Source organism: Patella vulgata, chromosome 6, assembly GCF_932274485.2.
Source record: "Patella vulgata chromosome 6, xgPatVulg1.2, whole genome shotgun sequence".
NCBI classification, from domain to species: domain Eukaryota; kingdom Metazoa; phylum Mollusca; class Gastropoda; family Patellidae; genus Patella; species Patella vulgata.
The window spans coordinates 52,193,667-52,208,410 of NC_065884.2; the positions used below are offsets into that span (position 1 = coordinate 52,193,667).

The following is a 14,744-nucleotide window of genomic DNA, read 5'->3' on the forward strand; positions in this document are numbered from 1 at the left end:
TTATTAGACAGTTAAAAATCTGAAATGTATATGCCATAAGGGTAATGTACGTAATGTATCCCTCCGACTCACTCCTGTCCCTTATGTCATTAAGTAACAATAAACGCCTTATTAGCGAAATCGATCATACGCCCAAAACATTACAGTGATATAATTTGTTTTGTAAAGGGGCGAAACCTCCTTGATTTAGGACAAAATAAAGTATTAAATGCTCTTACTCCGGTGCATTATATCGATTAGTGGCGAAACAACCTGAATACGATTAATATTTTTTTTTTTTTGACGGATTAGGTGGAAGTCGATTTGTTTACTAATTTTAGTTTCAGTTTTAGCTCAATTTGTCAACACTTGACAACACGATAGTTTATAGCTCAAGGTTGACTTTAACTGAGAGCGTAAAATTGTGAACGAAGGCAGATTGTCGACATTTAAAATAAAATAGGAATGTTATTGTTTACCCAGGTGGAAGAGGGGGGGCGATTTTAAAGTTAGACCCGTCCTTAGTGCTACTAGGTATGGCAATTATTTTGCCCAGACGGTGGCGTTCGATTTCTAACTGTCAAGGTTCTTTTACTTGCGAACCAATGTAAACACGTCTATACCTAGACTTCTCGTCCAACCCGAACGACAGGACATACTTTCGTGGTCAGCCCCCAATGACATGTGAAAACCGATCTTGGAAAATTCCGAAGGTTCTTGGCACACGTTGCCGGGATTCTATAATCAGAAACATTCTAACCGAGGGGCCGGTTTCCTGGCCGCTAGACTACCGAGAACTAAAAAGGGTATCGACATAGTATTCGTTACACACGAATCACTCCCTATAAATATTTAAGTATCTTTGTCTTGTCTAATCTGAATTTCGTTTATAACCATTAGGATGCTTTTCCTAAGTTCCAAGAGTTAAAGGCGGGGTTGGATGGCCGAATGGTTAGCACGTGCGCGCTGTATCATAAGACCTGTCATTGAGTCAACTGGCGTGGTTTCGAATCCCCGGTTGTACGTGACAAGGAGTAGGGTCGCCTGTCCAACCTCGTGGGTTTTCTCCAGGTCCTCAGGTTTCCTCCCACTGCTAAAGACCCCTACGAGCAAGCGAGTTATTGAAATAAAATTAAACCATATGTTAGTCCCGAAATGACCTAGTTTGTGTCGAATGGACGTTAACCCCCCCCTCTCTCTCTCTCTCTGTCTCTGTCTCTCTCTCTCTCCAAGAGTTAAAGAATACTAAATAGTATCTTCTCGCTCCCATGAAATATGTACTTGAACTAACTATAGAAATTTCTATATCATTGAATAAAATCAAAATCAACGCTTGGGGGTTACTTCATCAATGTCTTCTGTTTTTGTCTAACTTTATTTTCTTTTGTTTGATCTTCAATATGATTTATTAGTGTAGATATAGTATGCATAAAATTATATGGGGCAAACTATATTACGTGACGGGCGATGTTCTGTACTGTCACCACATGTCTTCTATTAAAATCTATACTGATATTCAGCATCTTGTTACGGTGTTTATATATTATTCTAAACATAAACATACTTGTCTCTTTTGTTTTCTTTTCGCAAATTCTTACATTTAAAGGTTGATTTTTAACAACATTTCTTTAAATATGCTAATAATGAGTACCACGTGGCGTAACATTTTAATTTCCATCAGTAATCTGACTCTCAGTGCCCATAAATTGGATGTTGCAATATCGGACAGTTGAAACAAGTGTTTTCGTAGAAATGCCACAACAGACACGTGGAAATTATTTTGAAAGAGAGGGGCCAAGTCTTCACTCTTGAGTGCTAGACAGTGATATCATACACGTTGTATGCTTTAAATTTGACATAAGCTACTTGCGCCGTGGTGGGGTGGGGGGGGGAGGGAATTATTATTTTTTAAAACTCGTCACATAATTAAATTAGATGCATTTAATTGATTTATATTAAACATCTGAGATCACGAATGCATAGTCTTCTCGATTTCAGAAGGAATGGGAGAAAGGTACACCCTTTCGCGTGTCCCCGTAGACCAATTGCATGGGAGTACGTAAAAAAAAACCAACGCACATAACCATATCTTGATTTTCTTCTTTGGTGGGGGACTGATGGTGGTCTACGTCTATGTGAGCTTTCATAGAGACAGACCGTATCCGGGAAATCTGGCCTATTATAATCTGAATGGTTATAGGACAGCTTATTAATAAGTGGTCAACAAAGTATAAAGTCACTGGATTTGGCCAGGAAATTTGTTTATTCTATTATTGGCTTAACACAGCAAATATCATTGACAGTCCGGTCAAAATTAAACTAACATTATCATTAATAGGTTCCCAAGTTTGTGTCTGAAATGATGAAAATCTCTTATATTAATATTTAGTATATTAATCCCGGGTTTGTGAGAACCGCGCCAGTGGACCCTTGAAGCTTAAGCCATGTTGACAAACAGATTATATTATGACAAAAGCGTCACGACACACAACAAGAACACAGACCAATAAAAAAACCTAGTAAACAAAAAGTCAAGGTATAAATCACAGAAAGTGATATAGAGCCAAGACTACATGTTCAACTTTAAGTATACTTTATATATTATAAAAGCCCCCCACCACGGTATACTTTTTATTTGTCGCATAATATCTAGATTTTATCATGCTGATACAATTAGGCAAAATGCCCTGTAATGCATATACAGCATTATTTGACGGTTGCGATTTATTGGGTTGCATACCGTGAAGTTAATACAATTCGGAGTTACGGTTGCTCGGTGAGTATGGCTTACTTAACAGATCCATGGTTCGACTGGCCGAGAAAATGATACCGACCCGAGGGTCTGCCAAGGGGAAGCGTCTATTCGTTCGGACGATATGGACAAATCGAGGTCCTCTACAATACGTAGGGCGCTACATTGGCCAGACTGGTGCAGAAAAGTTGGACGTTAAACTCCATTTCATTTACAAATTGGTATCGGAGATTCATTTACAATTCCTGGCGACGTTAAACTCCATTTCATTTACAAATTGGTATCGTCGGAGAATCATTTACAATTCCTGGGGGGCCAAATATGTGAATTTGTTAGCGCCGTTGTTGCATTTTCATCTTGGTTAATTCGCAACACATGTCAAAAGTCTAGCCTCATCTTAGAAGCGATATTAAGACTATTATCACTTGAGGCCCTTTACCTGTACACGACGTTGCCTAGTGTATTTAATTAACACGATATGTTGTCTGTAATAAAGGTTAATCAAAAAAAGTTGAATGCTCTTGTCTTAAATTAACGGTAAACTGTTACCCCAGAGTACAAGGGCACCAAAAATCAGGGTTCAGTAGGTCAATCACAATTTTGTTGCGGTTAATAACCAGTAGTTTTCTTTAATGAAATATCTCATTAATATAAAAAATTAGGGAGGAACTTAACTTGTCGATGTTCGTAATGATTACTTGAAAATTATAGAATTATCTTGTTTTTAAATGTTTTATTGAATTACTGTGAAATAATCAACATGTGTTATGGTTTATTGCTGTTGAGTTTATTTACACTAGAAAAAATAAAGTGTTTATCCTTCCCTTTTGTAATCGTCATTTAAAGTTTATGAATGTAACAAACCAAATTTTAAAGGGACGGTCGTAGATATATTTTAGTGAATAAAACTGATTAATATGTCAGAGAGACTCTTAGAAAAAAATAATCCGTGTCCTGCGCAGGGATGGGAATGTTATACAGTGTCGAAGAAAAGCAAAGTTTCAGTTTCCATGTGGGTTTTGGGCTAAGTTCCAAAGCTCCATGCTATATAAGTGTCTACATAACAAAGTAAATATACTTGGCGGAGCTATGACTTAACGTGATCCGCCATGGCGATTATCAAGTCCTCCAGATAACTTAATGTCTGAAATCGGTTACGTAACTTATGCGGGTAAATATTTTGTTTTGAAACTTTCAGACCAGGTAACAGGGGTATTTCTTCAAATTTTGGTGATTGACTTCATCAACGACTGCCATGAGAAATCCGGGACTGTACGTTGGTTGTCTCTATGCAAAATTCTGTACGTTGTTTAAAGTATCGGTTTTATTAATTTATTTTTTAGAGTGTTTATAAGGTCTTAAAGTACAAACACCTGTACATAATATAAATACTAGAAAAAACTCAAAGCCTTTATATTACATATTTCTATTACACTGTGCAATATGACACTATGTTAAAATTCATTTAGTTCATCAATATTTACCAGCAAATTAATCTATTCTTAAATAGACGTGGCTAACAATGTGTCATGCTTCCTTTAACTTTAACCCCTAATGAACGGCGACCTACATTCAAAGGGTTTTGTTACAAAGCAGCGATCAGTTAGTGCAAAGTTTCTTTGATATGTGTTTACGACACGCTTCTAGTATACATCATGTTATTCACCAAGTGTGGTCTCATAATGCATGTGATCCGTTGTGGAAATGCGGGTGAAAATAGCTTAGAGTTTCAGTTTTAACGATGGTCGAAAATGATGAAGTCGCCATCAATATCGTAATTATCGAGCGCATCATCATCGTCGTCATCGTCATCATCACCATCGGTATATGTTCAATAGATTATTTGCCAATTTTGTATAATTCCACTCTACAACCCCACCATCAGAGGTCTTAAGGATACTCAGAACAAACTTTTAAAAGATTAATTAAAAGTATAAAGAAAAGGTTGACCTTGACTTGTGTCTCTTAAACTAAAGGGTTACCTACATTTCACTGATTACGTTTTAACAGCAAGAAACGTGGATATGAAAGCTCTTTGACAAAATTTCAACAATTTATTGCCTATACATTCTTTTTAAGGAGTTTAGGTATGGTTTCAGTTTGACAATTTTTTAATATATTTTTGCGCATTCCATATATGATGTCCATCTGTGGATTTGAACAGATTCTAAAATACAAAAGTATAATAAAAACGAATGTCCATACCCTGTCTCGTACACAACACCCACAACTAACAGAGGAGATGGTTTGGGTCTGGATTATAGAAGCTGGTGACTATAGAAAAAAAACAGAATCACCGGCCCACTGATTTAAAGGTAAACTCTTCAAGTGAGAAATGAATGATTGATGAAATCATTTTGCATTTATACAGATGATCAATATGACTCCTGTTTTCCGATTTATTTTTTTTACCTCTTAAGGGTCTACTAATTAAACCATATTCAATTAACCTAACAAACCAAAATTCCAACATGTATTTTTAATTGATAAATTCAGTATAATCAATACTGATTGTAGTATCCATGAGGAAGAAACACAACACTATTGTTCTATGTATTGTTTAGCCAGCATTATAAAAATGCAGTCAAAATCAACCCTGAATGACATTGGTTCAAGCGAAGATTTTCGTCAAAGAGCAGGATGAGATTAACCTGTAATTTTGTTCAGTCACCGTGGAAATTAATAAAAAAGAGGGTTATTTTTCATAAACACAAACACATGAAAAGATCGATAACAATGGGAAAATATTAACAATACCCATCAAATGACATTTATGAAATAGACGAAAATTGTAGCTTCATCCTAATTTGATTAGGGATGGAAGAAATCTATTGTCTGTTAATCGATTTTTAAATTGATACTGAGAGGAAATAGTTGCACCCAGACAGTCATTGTTACAGGTGAACGCCTCGGTGTGTACAGAACAATTCCATTAAATTCAATGAAACGTGGTCACAATAATTTGGAGACGCCTACAATTAATAAATAATGATTTCAGAACATTTTTGCTTGCAAGATAGATATTTTGAGTTCAAAGTAAACACAGAAATGAATTCTGAGAAAAAACATTATCATGTATTTAATTAAATTATAATTGTATGCTCAGTCATGGGTGTTAACGATTTCAGTCTAGGTTGTAAACCAGTTTAACTAAAATTCTACCAACATTTCATTACATTTTATGTTTAGGTTCTTTATTCAATTTCATCTTGGGTCTAAAAACATTTCTTGATATGGCGCCTTAAGTAATACGCATGATTGGTCAACTCCAAATCAATCTAACAAACAAACCCAGTTTAAAGGAAATTCCCTTTGAAAGACTCATTCGAGACAATAAATGTATAAGGTCAAAGATTTCATTATGCTGTCGTCACGAGCAGCCCACAATATACATGTATTTAGATGTTAATAATGCGACCAACTAAAAAAAATGGAAATGAAACAACATCTAATTTGAATTAGATTGAGATTGATTAAATTGGCATAGTTTATACAATTTTTAAAATCACATTTCATCTGCAGGTAGAAAATCCGGGATAAAATTCTCCTAATATATGTTACTCGATTCCAAAATAAAGCTTGATAACTACATGTATATTTGAGTTTTTTTGGGATTGTCTTTTTTTAAAAAAAAAAAAAAAGAAACCGATATGTATTTAAACCCGTTATAACAAGCCCCTCACTTGATTAAGATGTACACAATCCCATGCAGATTTAACAAAACCTTTACTTTCAGAACAATCCTGCAAACGAACAGTTATCTAGTTTTTCGGGCTACTGGGTGCAGAAAAGGTGTTTGAAGATTACAACTAAACATGCATCCCATGAATTAAACATAATTTGTATTTAGTTTGAAGTTTCCAACTAAGTAAGCATCACATGCATTAAACATAATTTGTATTTAGCATGTGAAGTTGTATACGGCCGTATGCCTCTTCTAGATAAATTTAGAACAATCACTTCTACAAGATAAATTTAGAACAATCAAGAATATCACCTTCCTTTTGTAGATTTCAATTTAAAAAGTAACTTTACCTTGTCACCTTTTCAATAAATGTTAAATGTTTGAGAGATAACTTTTATTTTCTTTGTAGCCTTCTCAATGAAGTCAAGTAATGTGCTTTATGGTTTACTTAACAATTTCCCTAGTAAACATATCGCGTGTGCTTAAATTTAGTTACTTAAAACAATGACCCAAATTCTATTAACTCGTGAAATGTGTCATTGTTACACAATCTTTAACCTATTTAGCCACCCTTTTTGCATAGACTGCATCTATTTGGCTATCAAAGCTTTTCAAAGTACATTTTCATACCCTAATTAGATTAGACCTTTTAGACAGAACACGTAAAAGAGTCTTAAAGTGAGCGACAGATCAAACATCAACCGCAATTAAATTGGATGTGTGCTAAACAAATTGTCAATAATACAGGTATGCCATATTTGTGCCCCAAATACATTTTTTCAAGCGACTTTCTCGTATGCTTAAATGTATATACTATGTTTTTTTGGGGTAGTATTTGAAGTCCTGGATATTAAGCTGGCCTTATTTGATGACAATGGAAAAAAAGTATGTAAATCCAACCTTAACCCAAAGACTATTACATTTTATGTATCAGTGAACATTTTTAAAATGCAAAGACATGGGCTGCCTTAAGGATCGCTTTAATTCCCTTGGTTATTCATAGTAGATATTGATTTGGGCCGTTCTAAAAATCCTTTACTATAACAGATAAATTCATATCAAATTTTAGAACCCATCGACTTTTTTTTTATAATAGAGTCCCAAACCCCAATTGTAACTATGAATTGCAATACACGTAAAAAGTTATAATCATACCATAGTAAAATATAATATCTTTTTATTAAAAACCAACTTCAAGTCGTTCTCACACACACTTTCAAAGAAATTTGAGTCACTATAAGTACCCATTGAGATATATTACTTTATGAGATGTAGCTTTTATGAAAACCACTCAATTATAAATAGCATAGAATGCGAATAAGTATAAGTATGTATAATTTGTTACACGGACGTTTTACTTTATATATTGTATATTTTGTTTACCTACAAGAGGTGTGGTTATAAAAACTAAAATCACTTCATATACTATTTTGTATTTTTATTATTTAAACTGTGCAACTCTTTTCAACCTTTAACAGCCTCTTAATAGAAAAGGTGTCTTTCAGTAAGCCTTGAGCTATAAAAGGCATTTGAAGGGGTTACATTTTAACAGCGGTTGGGTAATAATGTTTACAAGCTTACAGAAATGCCATAATAATACGCCGGATACCTTTTCCTCCAGTAAATATAGTCTTTACTCTTTAAAGGTTTTTTTTTAATATACCGTTATAAAAACTCTTAGTCTCCTACGAAGAATATGTCTAGTCTCTTTTTATAAGTAATGTTAAAGCCTTTTCTTTTATCTCATTGTACGAAATATAGGGCTTCGTCTGGGATAACAAATTACATCACCCCATCCACTAGAAAATCTGAACCATGGTCTTGTTTAACATATTTATGACTATTGATGATTTAAATTATAGGTGGGTCAAAAAGAAGCCCGGGATTTATCAAGACCCGTTCTTACTTGTCAGAGGCTGGTAAGGAAGGTGTTGCTTGGTCGTGCGAATGGGATAGGAAAACGAGGCCCAATTGTGCAACACTGGGGTAAGCGCAAAGAGACCATGATAGTTTGAATTCGATCGAGAGTGAGCGGAGCCGCTGTCCGGGTAAAATTCTCCTCCGTAGCATTGGGTAATACGATAGAAATAGGAAAAAATGGCCGTATGTTGGTTTCAAACCGACAGGAAAAAATAATGTGTAACTTCCATTCCTATCGCTATTAATTATAGGCTATTTCTAAAACAACACATCTGAAATTCCCTGGAAGTGTACTGTTAAGGAATCAGTGGTGTATTTCATAGTTGAGGGTTCCCCCTCCACCCCCTACTTACCAGCTACACCTAAACTATGTGACCACCCATCTGTTCCGAAATCTTCTAAAAAGCCACTTTCAGATGCAAGACCCGGCTCACAGCAAAACATGTGCCCGAGGTCGGATGCTAATGCATTCAAAAATTATAGGTATATGTGCTAGTTGTAACTTTATGAATCGAAACATAGAATATATATATATGTATATATTTTTTTAAATTTTGAACAATGTAGGCTCATTGAAAATAATTCATTTACTAAACCCATCCCTTACTTAGTCATATTGTCATCTTGTCAATGGGTGTCAACATAGGAAACAGAATAATGTAATGAAATTGACTTTGCCCACTTTGTGGGAACGTCGACATCGTAGATATTTTCTTTTTACATAAGAGTCAACTTTGAGAATAAAATTAAGTCAAAGCACTAACAAACTAAAAACAAATCAATTCCATAAGCATTCATTTCATTATGAAAATTTATTAAGGAATAAGATTTTCTGGTTTGTAATTCGGGATTGGAGCAGCTATTGTGCCAGATCACGGTATCTTCTAGATGACCTTTCTATCGAACTTTATACTAATCGGTACCAATTCTTCAGTATTTGATTTGTTCTGATTTCCGCGTTGTATACGGAATATGGTTCTAGTGAAATGTTTCAGTTTTCTAGATGAACAGTATGAGGGATTGGAGATATCCTATATACGGGTCTTCTGATCAACCGACTTATGACTCTAGCGAACAGTGCCGATTCTTCATGACCATCTGTTGTAAGATTCGACCGAACTGTGTGGGTTCTTCAAGATCATTCCTATATATAATTCTATGTGTTCTTCACGAATGATGTATGATTTTAACGAACTTTCTCGATTCTTCACCATCGTCTAATGTTTTATTCTAGAAAGCTGCCTCGGTTCTTCATGATAATCTAAAATATGATTCTTGTGAACTGTGCCGGTTCATCATGATAATCTGAAGTATGATTCTTGCATGCGAATTATGCAGGTTCTTCTAGACTCTCATCTCGTGGGTAGCCGCAACCCGTATGTATGTTAATTCCACTCGGTCAGCAATTTCCATAGAACCTTACAAATCACACACAGTATGGTGCTTGCAATACAAACTGAATCTTCCCACTGACTACTTTCAGAGAAGGAGCCACGGTGGCTAAGTGAGTAAGACGCTGGCTCGCTAGCCTGGAGTTCGCGTATTCGATCCCGGTGTTGACCAAGAAAGTTCATCGGGATTCTTCGGCGTGGTTTCCCCTTGTCAGTGGTGCAGGGCGGGGGGGGGGGCGACAAGGACAGCTGTCTAGTCGTTTGGATGTGACAAAAGCCAAGATCCCGTGTATACATTGGCGTGCACGTAAACGATCCCTTGGCAGTTGGAATTTGGTATAAGTGTAGGCCGTAGCGCCGCTGTCCGGGCAAAATTACCCTCATAGCAGACTGGATGGCGTATGCCCGTTTTCATTAGCCCAGTCGGAGCAGAACAATAGGACGTTAAACCCCATTTCATTTCATTTCCTTTCAGACCACCAGTCGTGCCAGCAATTCATACCAATTCTTCTAGCAGATCAACGTTCTTGTCAACAGATCAAATTATGATACTCCAATGTACGATATGATGTGATATTATGCTGAATCAGTCTCGTGCTATGCGAGTTCAGTACCGATTCGTCTTGCAGATCAACTCATTGAGAACCCGCTAGTCTCCGTATTGCGTCAGAGTTAATGTTTAATATTTGAGAACTATAACTCCAAAGCCTTATTATGATTTTAAATTCCGCCTTCATTCGCCCGGTTGGTCAAATCACAATATAACTTAATTACATACATATACACACGTCAGTCAGAAAAAAGCGCTAGAGAGTAACCGCGAAACTAAGTCAGCAAACCAGACAATGCAAATTAATTATTTAAAAATAAAGGCTACTCTAGTTAAGGGCCTGAATACAAAATCACACAATTAGCATAATGATAAAGTTTATACAATGGCCTAATAATACTGATGATGAATGTAAAACTCCTCTGGCTATTTTAATATCATAAATAAATCAAATACTGTCATAAATAAAGACAATGAAAAAAATAGGACATACCTGTTGTCACATACACATAGACTCATTGTATGAAAATGGTAGTTAAACATGTTGTACTTCCATGAAAATCGATTAATCAAATGGGGACAGTGGTCATGTTTTCGACAACATGTGTCTGTACTTTCGTCGTAACCCAAATCGTGTATGTTTTCGGCTATGTCGCCGGTGCCACACCACTTGGTTCCTGGAAATATTAACCATCCCGAAAAAAGATCTCTTTTCGAGCGACTAGCAGCTGAAGCATCCCTTTTAGAACGTAAAAATGGCATTGAAACGCTTCTCTTGGATCGCTGATTATTCGCATGTATTTGACTACTGTTAGTTCCTGCTGAGATGTTATGAGACGAATCCACGAACTGGCTTTTAGGATCTTGTAGGATTTGTTTGTAGTTCTTTTTGTAAAAGGTTTGACACAGATGCGCTTGTCTTTTAATATTCACGTACTGCCTAAAATTCTTTAACATGTTTTTATGTTGTACATGTTTGTAGGCACCAGACATCTTTGAAAAGTCTGTAGACGAATACATATGAAACACATCCGTATTGTTTAAGTCTAGTAAATCTCGTTTTCCTTTCGCAAACTGTTCAATCAAGTATAAAATCGACTTTGAATTTTCTGTATATTCGCAATCTTGCATTTTGTTAAATTGGTAAACCGCTTGCACAATTCGTCTCCCATCTGTCACTTGACGCAAAGTAATCTCGTCTCCGGTAGTCCAAAACGCGGAGGTTTCCAAAACCAGAACATGTTTAAACGCTATCCGTAATTCCCTATGCTTGTGTTCATTAAGTGAAACACCGATAAAATTAGCCGACAATCTTCTGTGAGATTCTCCATTACAAAATGTCACCAGAAAAATATGGAACAAAAACACAGAAACTGTCCAAACCTCTGACATTTTTAACCACTCGAACAAGTGTCCATATGAACGATACAGGTTTGCTTCATATATTAGTACATGCAGAATTGAAATAAATCGTCTGCTACTGAGAAAACGCCGGCCCTTGAGCACGCGCAGTCATATTCTGTCTTAATAAAGAATAGGTGTAGAGAAAGCCGGAAAGGTGGCGGTGAGTCAAGTAATTGTACTACTTTTTTTATCCCGGCAGACATGAATTGTAAAGGGTGGGAACGAGGTTTGACTCCCAGCCAATAGTCAACGTTTTAAGTCAACAATTACATGCAATTTGATTGGTGGAGGAGACAAATAAACCAGCAAGAATGAATTCGTGTGATTGAGTAACGTATCGTCGTATATAAAGTAAAAAGTGTTCTTTTAAGTGAAAACCTACCGCAGAAACACAAACAATAAAGTTCAGCACAAAGGTGTCTTATAGGACCACAAAGTACATCTATGTAATATTTATACGAACGGGTTTTTTGTTTGGAAAAATAATACAGTAGAAAAAAGCAGAGTGAGACGGCCTTTCTCCTTTATGGCAAATGCTTAATATCCCTTTCATGCAGTAAAATGTATTTTAAAATATTGAATAAATGAAAACTGTTTCACGAAGGATAAAGAAAGGTTGATTATTAATCACGCAACAAAACCACTATCCCACAATACCATATACAAAAACAACATCAAAACTATTTTTAAAAAATAAGTTTCTCACTAAATTCAAAAGAAATCCTTCGGGTGTTATTCGAAAGCAAAAGTTTGATTAGTTCGGTGAATTTGCACTAAAACGCATTTTGTCTTGTTAGATGTATGACGACCGATTTCTCGAAAGTACAATAGCACTAGATCTGTTTGTGATTTCCCTTTGAAATGTAATTGTGTTCATATATTTTTTGATTTATAAAAACAAAACAAGAACAAATCAAAAGAAATAGTTTTAAATCTTAAATTGCTGTGTTACTCAAAAAGGCGAGGCCCTTTTGTTCAGGGAATATATAACTCAAGATGATAATTCATGTAAACTCCTGTTACATATCCATATAATTTTAGATTGACAGTTTGATAAACTCGCTCAATTAAATCTAATTCATTTTAATAGGTTATGTTCAGCTGGATCGTGTCATATTGTATAGCGAAACTTTTAGAAGTTGTAACATCATTTCACTGTCGGCGTTTACTAATTTGTTTGTTTTATTTAAACATACATTATGCAAGCGCTAAATCTGCCTATTGCAGGTCTTGCTTTAGGCCTGAAATGTCATCTAAATTATTAATTAGACATTTATAAACTTATTCAGACCATAATCAATCCTCGATGTCATCGCTAGCCTGTGATATTTACTGGATTATAATCCGATCTGCTGCTCAAGGCTCATTCATGATTAGATCAAAAACTGAATAATCGAGACTATGTTTTTTTTTATCGCACCGACCCAAAATTCAATCCTAAATTCTCGGTTCAGAGTGGATCAATTTGACTGAAATTTTCAGCAAATTCCCTTTACATTATCTAGTTTTTAACTATTATAGTGAGAACTATCAGCTCTTTCTAATCTCCCATAATGTATCTTTAACTTAGTTTCCCGTCTTCATTAGCCCGGTCGGTGCAGAACAGTAGGATGTTAAACCCCATTTCATTTAACTCGGTTAATATTGGCGTTCCCCAGGGTAGAGTATTGGAACCCGTGATGTTTGGCATGTAAAATAAACATCTAGATGGAAATGTAGTTCAACACACCACGAGCGTGATCGCAATGGCCAGAACATCAAGACATATTTCTAATAAAATGATACCCAGTATTCGTGAATAGAGATGACACTGACATAGTGAAATCAATTAGGATTGTGAACAAGATAACACTTGATTTAAGTTGTTTAATATTTTTTTTTTTTTTTTTTTTTTTTAGATTTGCATTTCCACATTCTCCCCCAAATTTGGGTAGGTAGTGGTATTAAGGCGGTAGTTATTCAGATTTATTTAAATGAATTTTTTGGGCATATTCGACTTTTTCAGATAATTAAGAAAAAACAGCTTTGTGGATTTTATCCGAATTTTGTAATCATTAAAGGAGCTAAGTCTCTAACTCAATATTTCCATAATATTCGAAATTATAAACACAAATTAGAATTCAATATTAATTAGTTTCAATCAATATTGATGTTGTTACCATGAAACTATATCCTACAATAAAAACACATCCTACAACATGGAAGCGGACGTTAAATAAAGCTATTTCACACACACACACACACACCCATACACACACAATGTGGAAGTAATTGGTAAAGGCTAATTCACAAACGACAAAATAATAATTTAAAAAAACGTGTAAGCAAGCATAAACGACCGCCGTTCAATTTGAACAGTTCAAGTATTGCACGGTACATAATTGATTAGAAAATTACAATATTTTTTTTAAAAAAATGCAATATAAATATTAATCTGTGCTTTTAGAACCATTTTTGTCTATTTCAAGGTTCCATACGCCCTTTCAGTTCATTGGGGCGAGACAAGGGCATCTTGAATACGATTTCGTTCTTATTTGCTCACTTAATGGATTCCAGTTAATTTTGATAGATATGTTTAAAGGAACATTGTTATACGGATGGGACGAGTCGAACGACTTCTTTTAGAAATATTGGATTTTAAGTACATGCGTGTAAAATATAGTTGCTCGGCCCCCAAAGAGGATAATTTCTTCCTAGATACAATTGATCCACTCTGAATCGAGAATTTAGCGATTGAATTTTGGGCCTAGCCTCGATCATCATTACAAAAGTCGGTACGATAATAAAAAACATCGTCTCGATTATCTGGTTTTTGATTTAATCATCAATGAGCGTTGTGCAGCAGATCGGGTTCTAATCCAGTAAATATCGCAGGCTAGTGATGACATCAAGAGTTGATTGTGATCTGGATAAGTTAATTAATGTCCAATTAATAATTAAGATAACATTTCAGGCCTAAAGACAGACCTGCAATTGGCAGATTTAGCTCTTGCATTAATAGATTGACATGTTATTATTACAACTATAAGAATGCCCAGGTTTAGAATCCAACACCGTTGTGGC

The 14,744-nt window shown here is 35.4% G+C and overlaps 1 protein-coding gene across 1 annotated transcript in view; it reads right to left on the reverse strand.

The window, feature by feature from the left end:
• The window catches only part of LOC126825064 (phospholipase A2 hemilipin), a 33,566-nt gene extending 21,704 nt beyond the window's left edge, over positions 1-11,862 (reverse strand). Inside the window, exon 1 of the mRNA XM_050554499.1 lies at positions 10,771-11,862. Within this exon, the coding sequence (XP_050410456.1) occupies positions 10,771-11,669 (899 nt within the window). The 5' untranslated portion in view covers positions 11,670-11,862. The remainder of the gene's footprint in view (positions 1-10,770) is intronic.
• Positions 11,863-14,744: the final 2,882 nt, after the last annotated feature.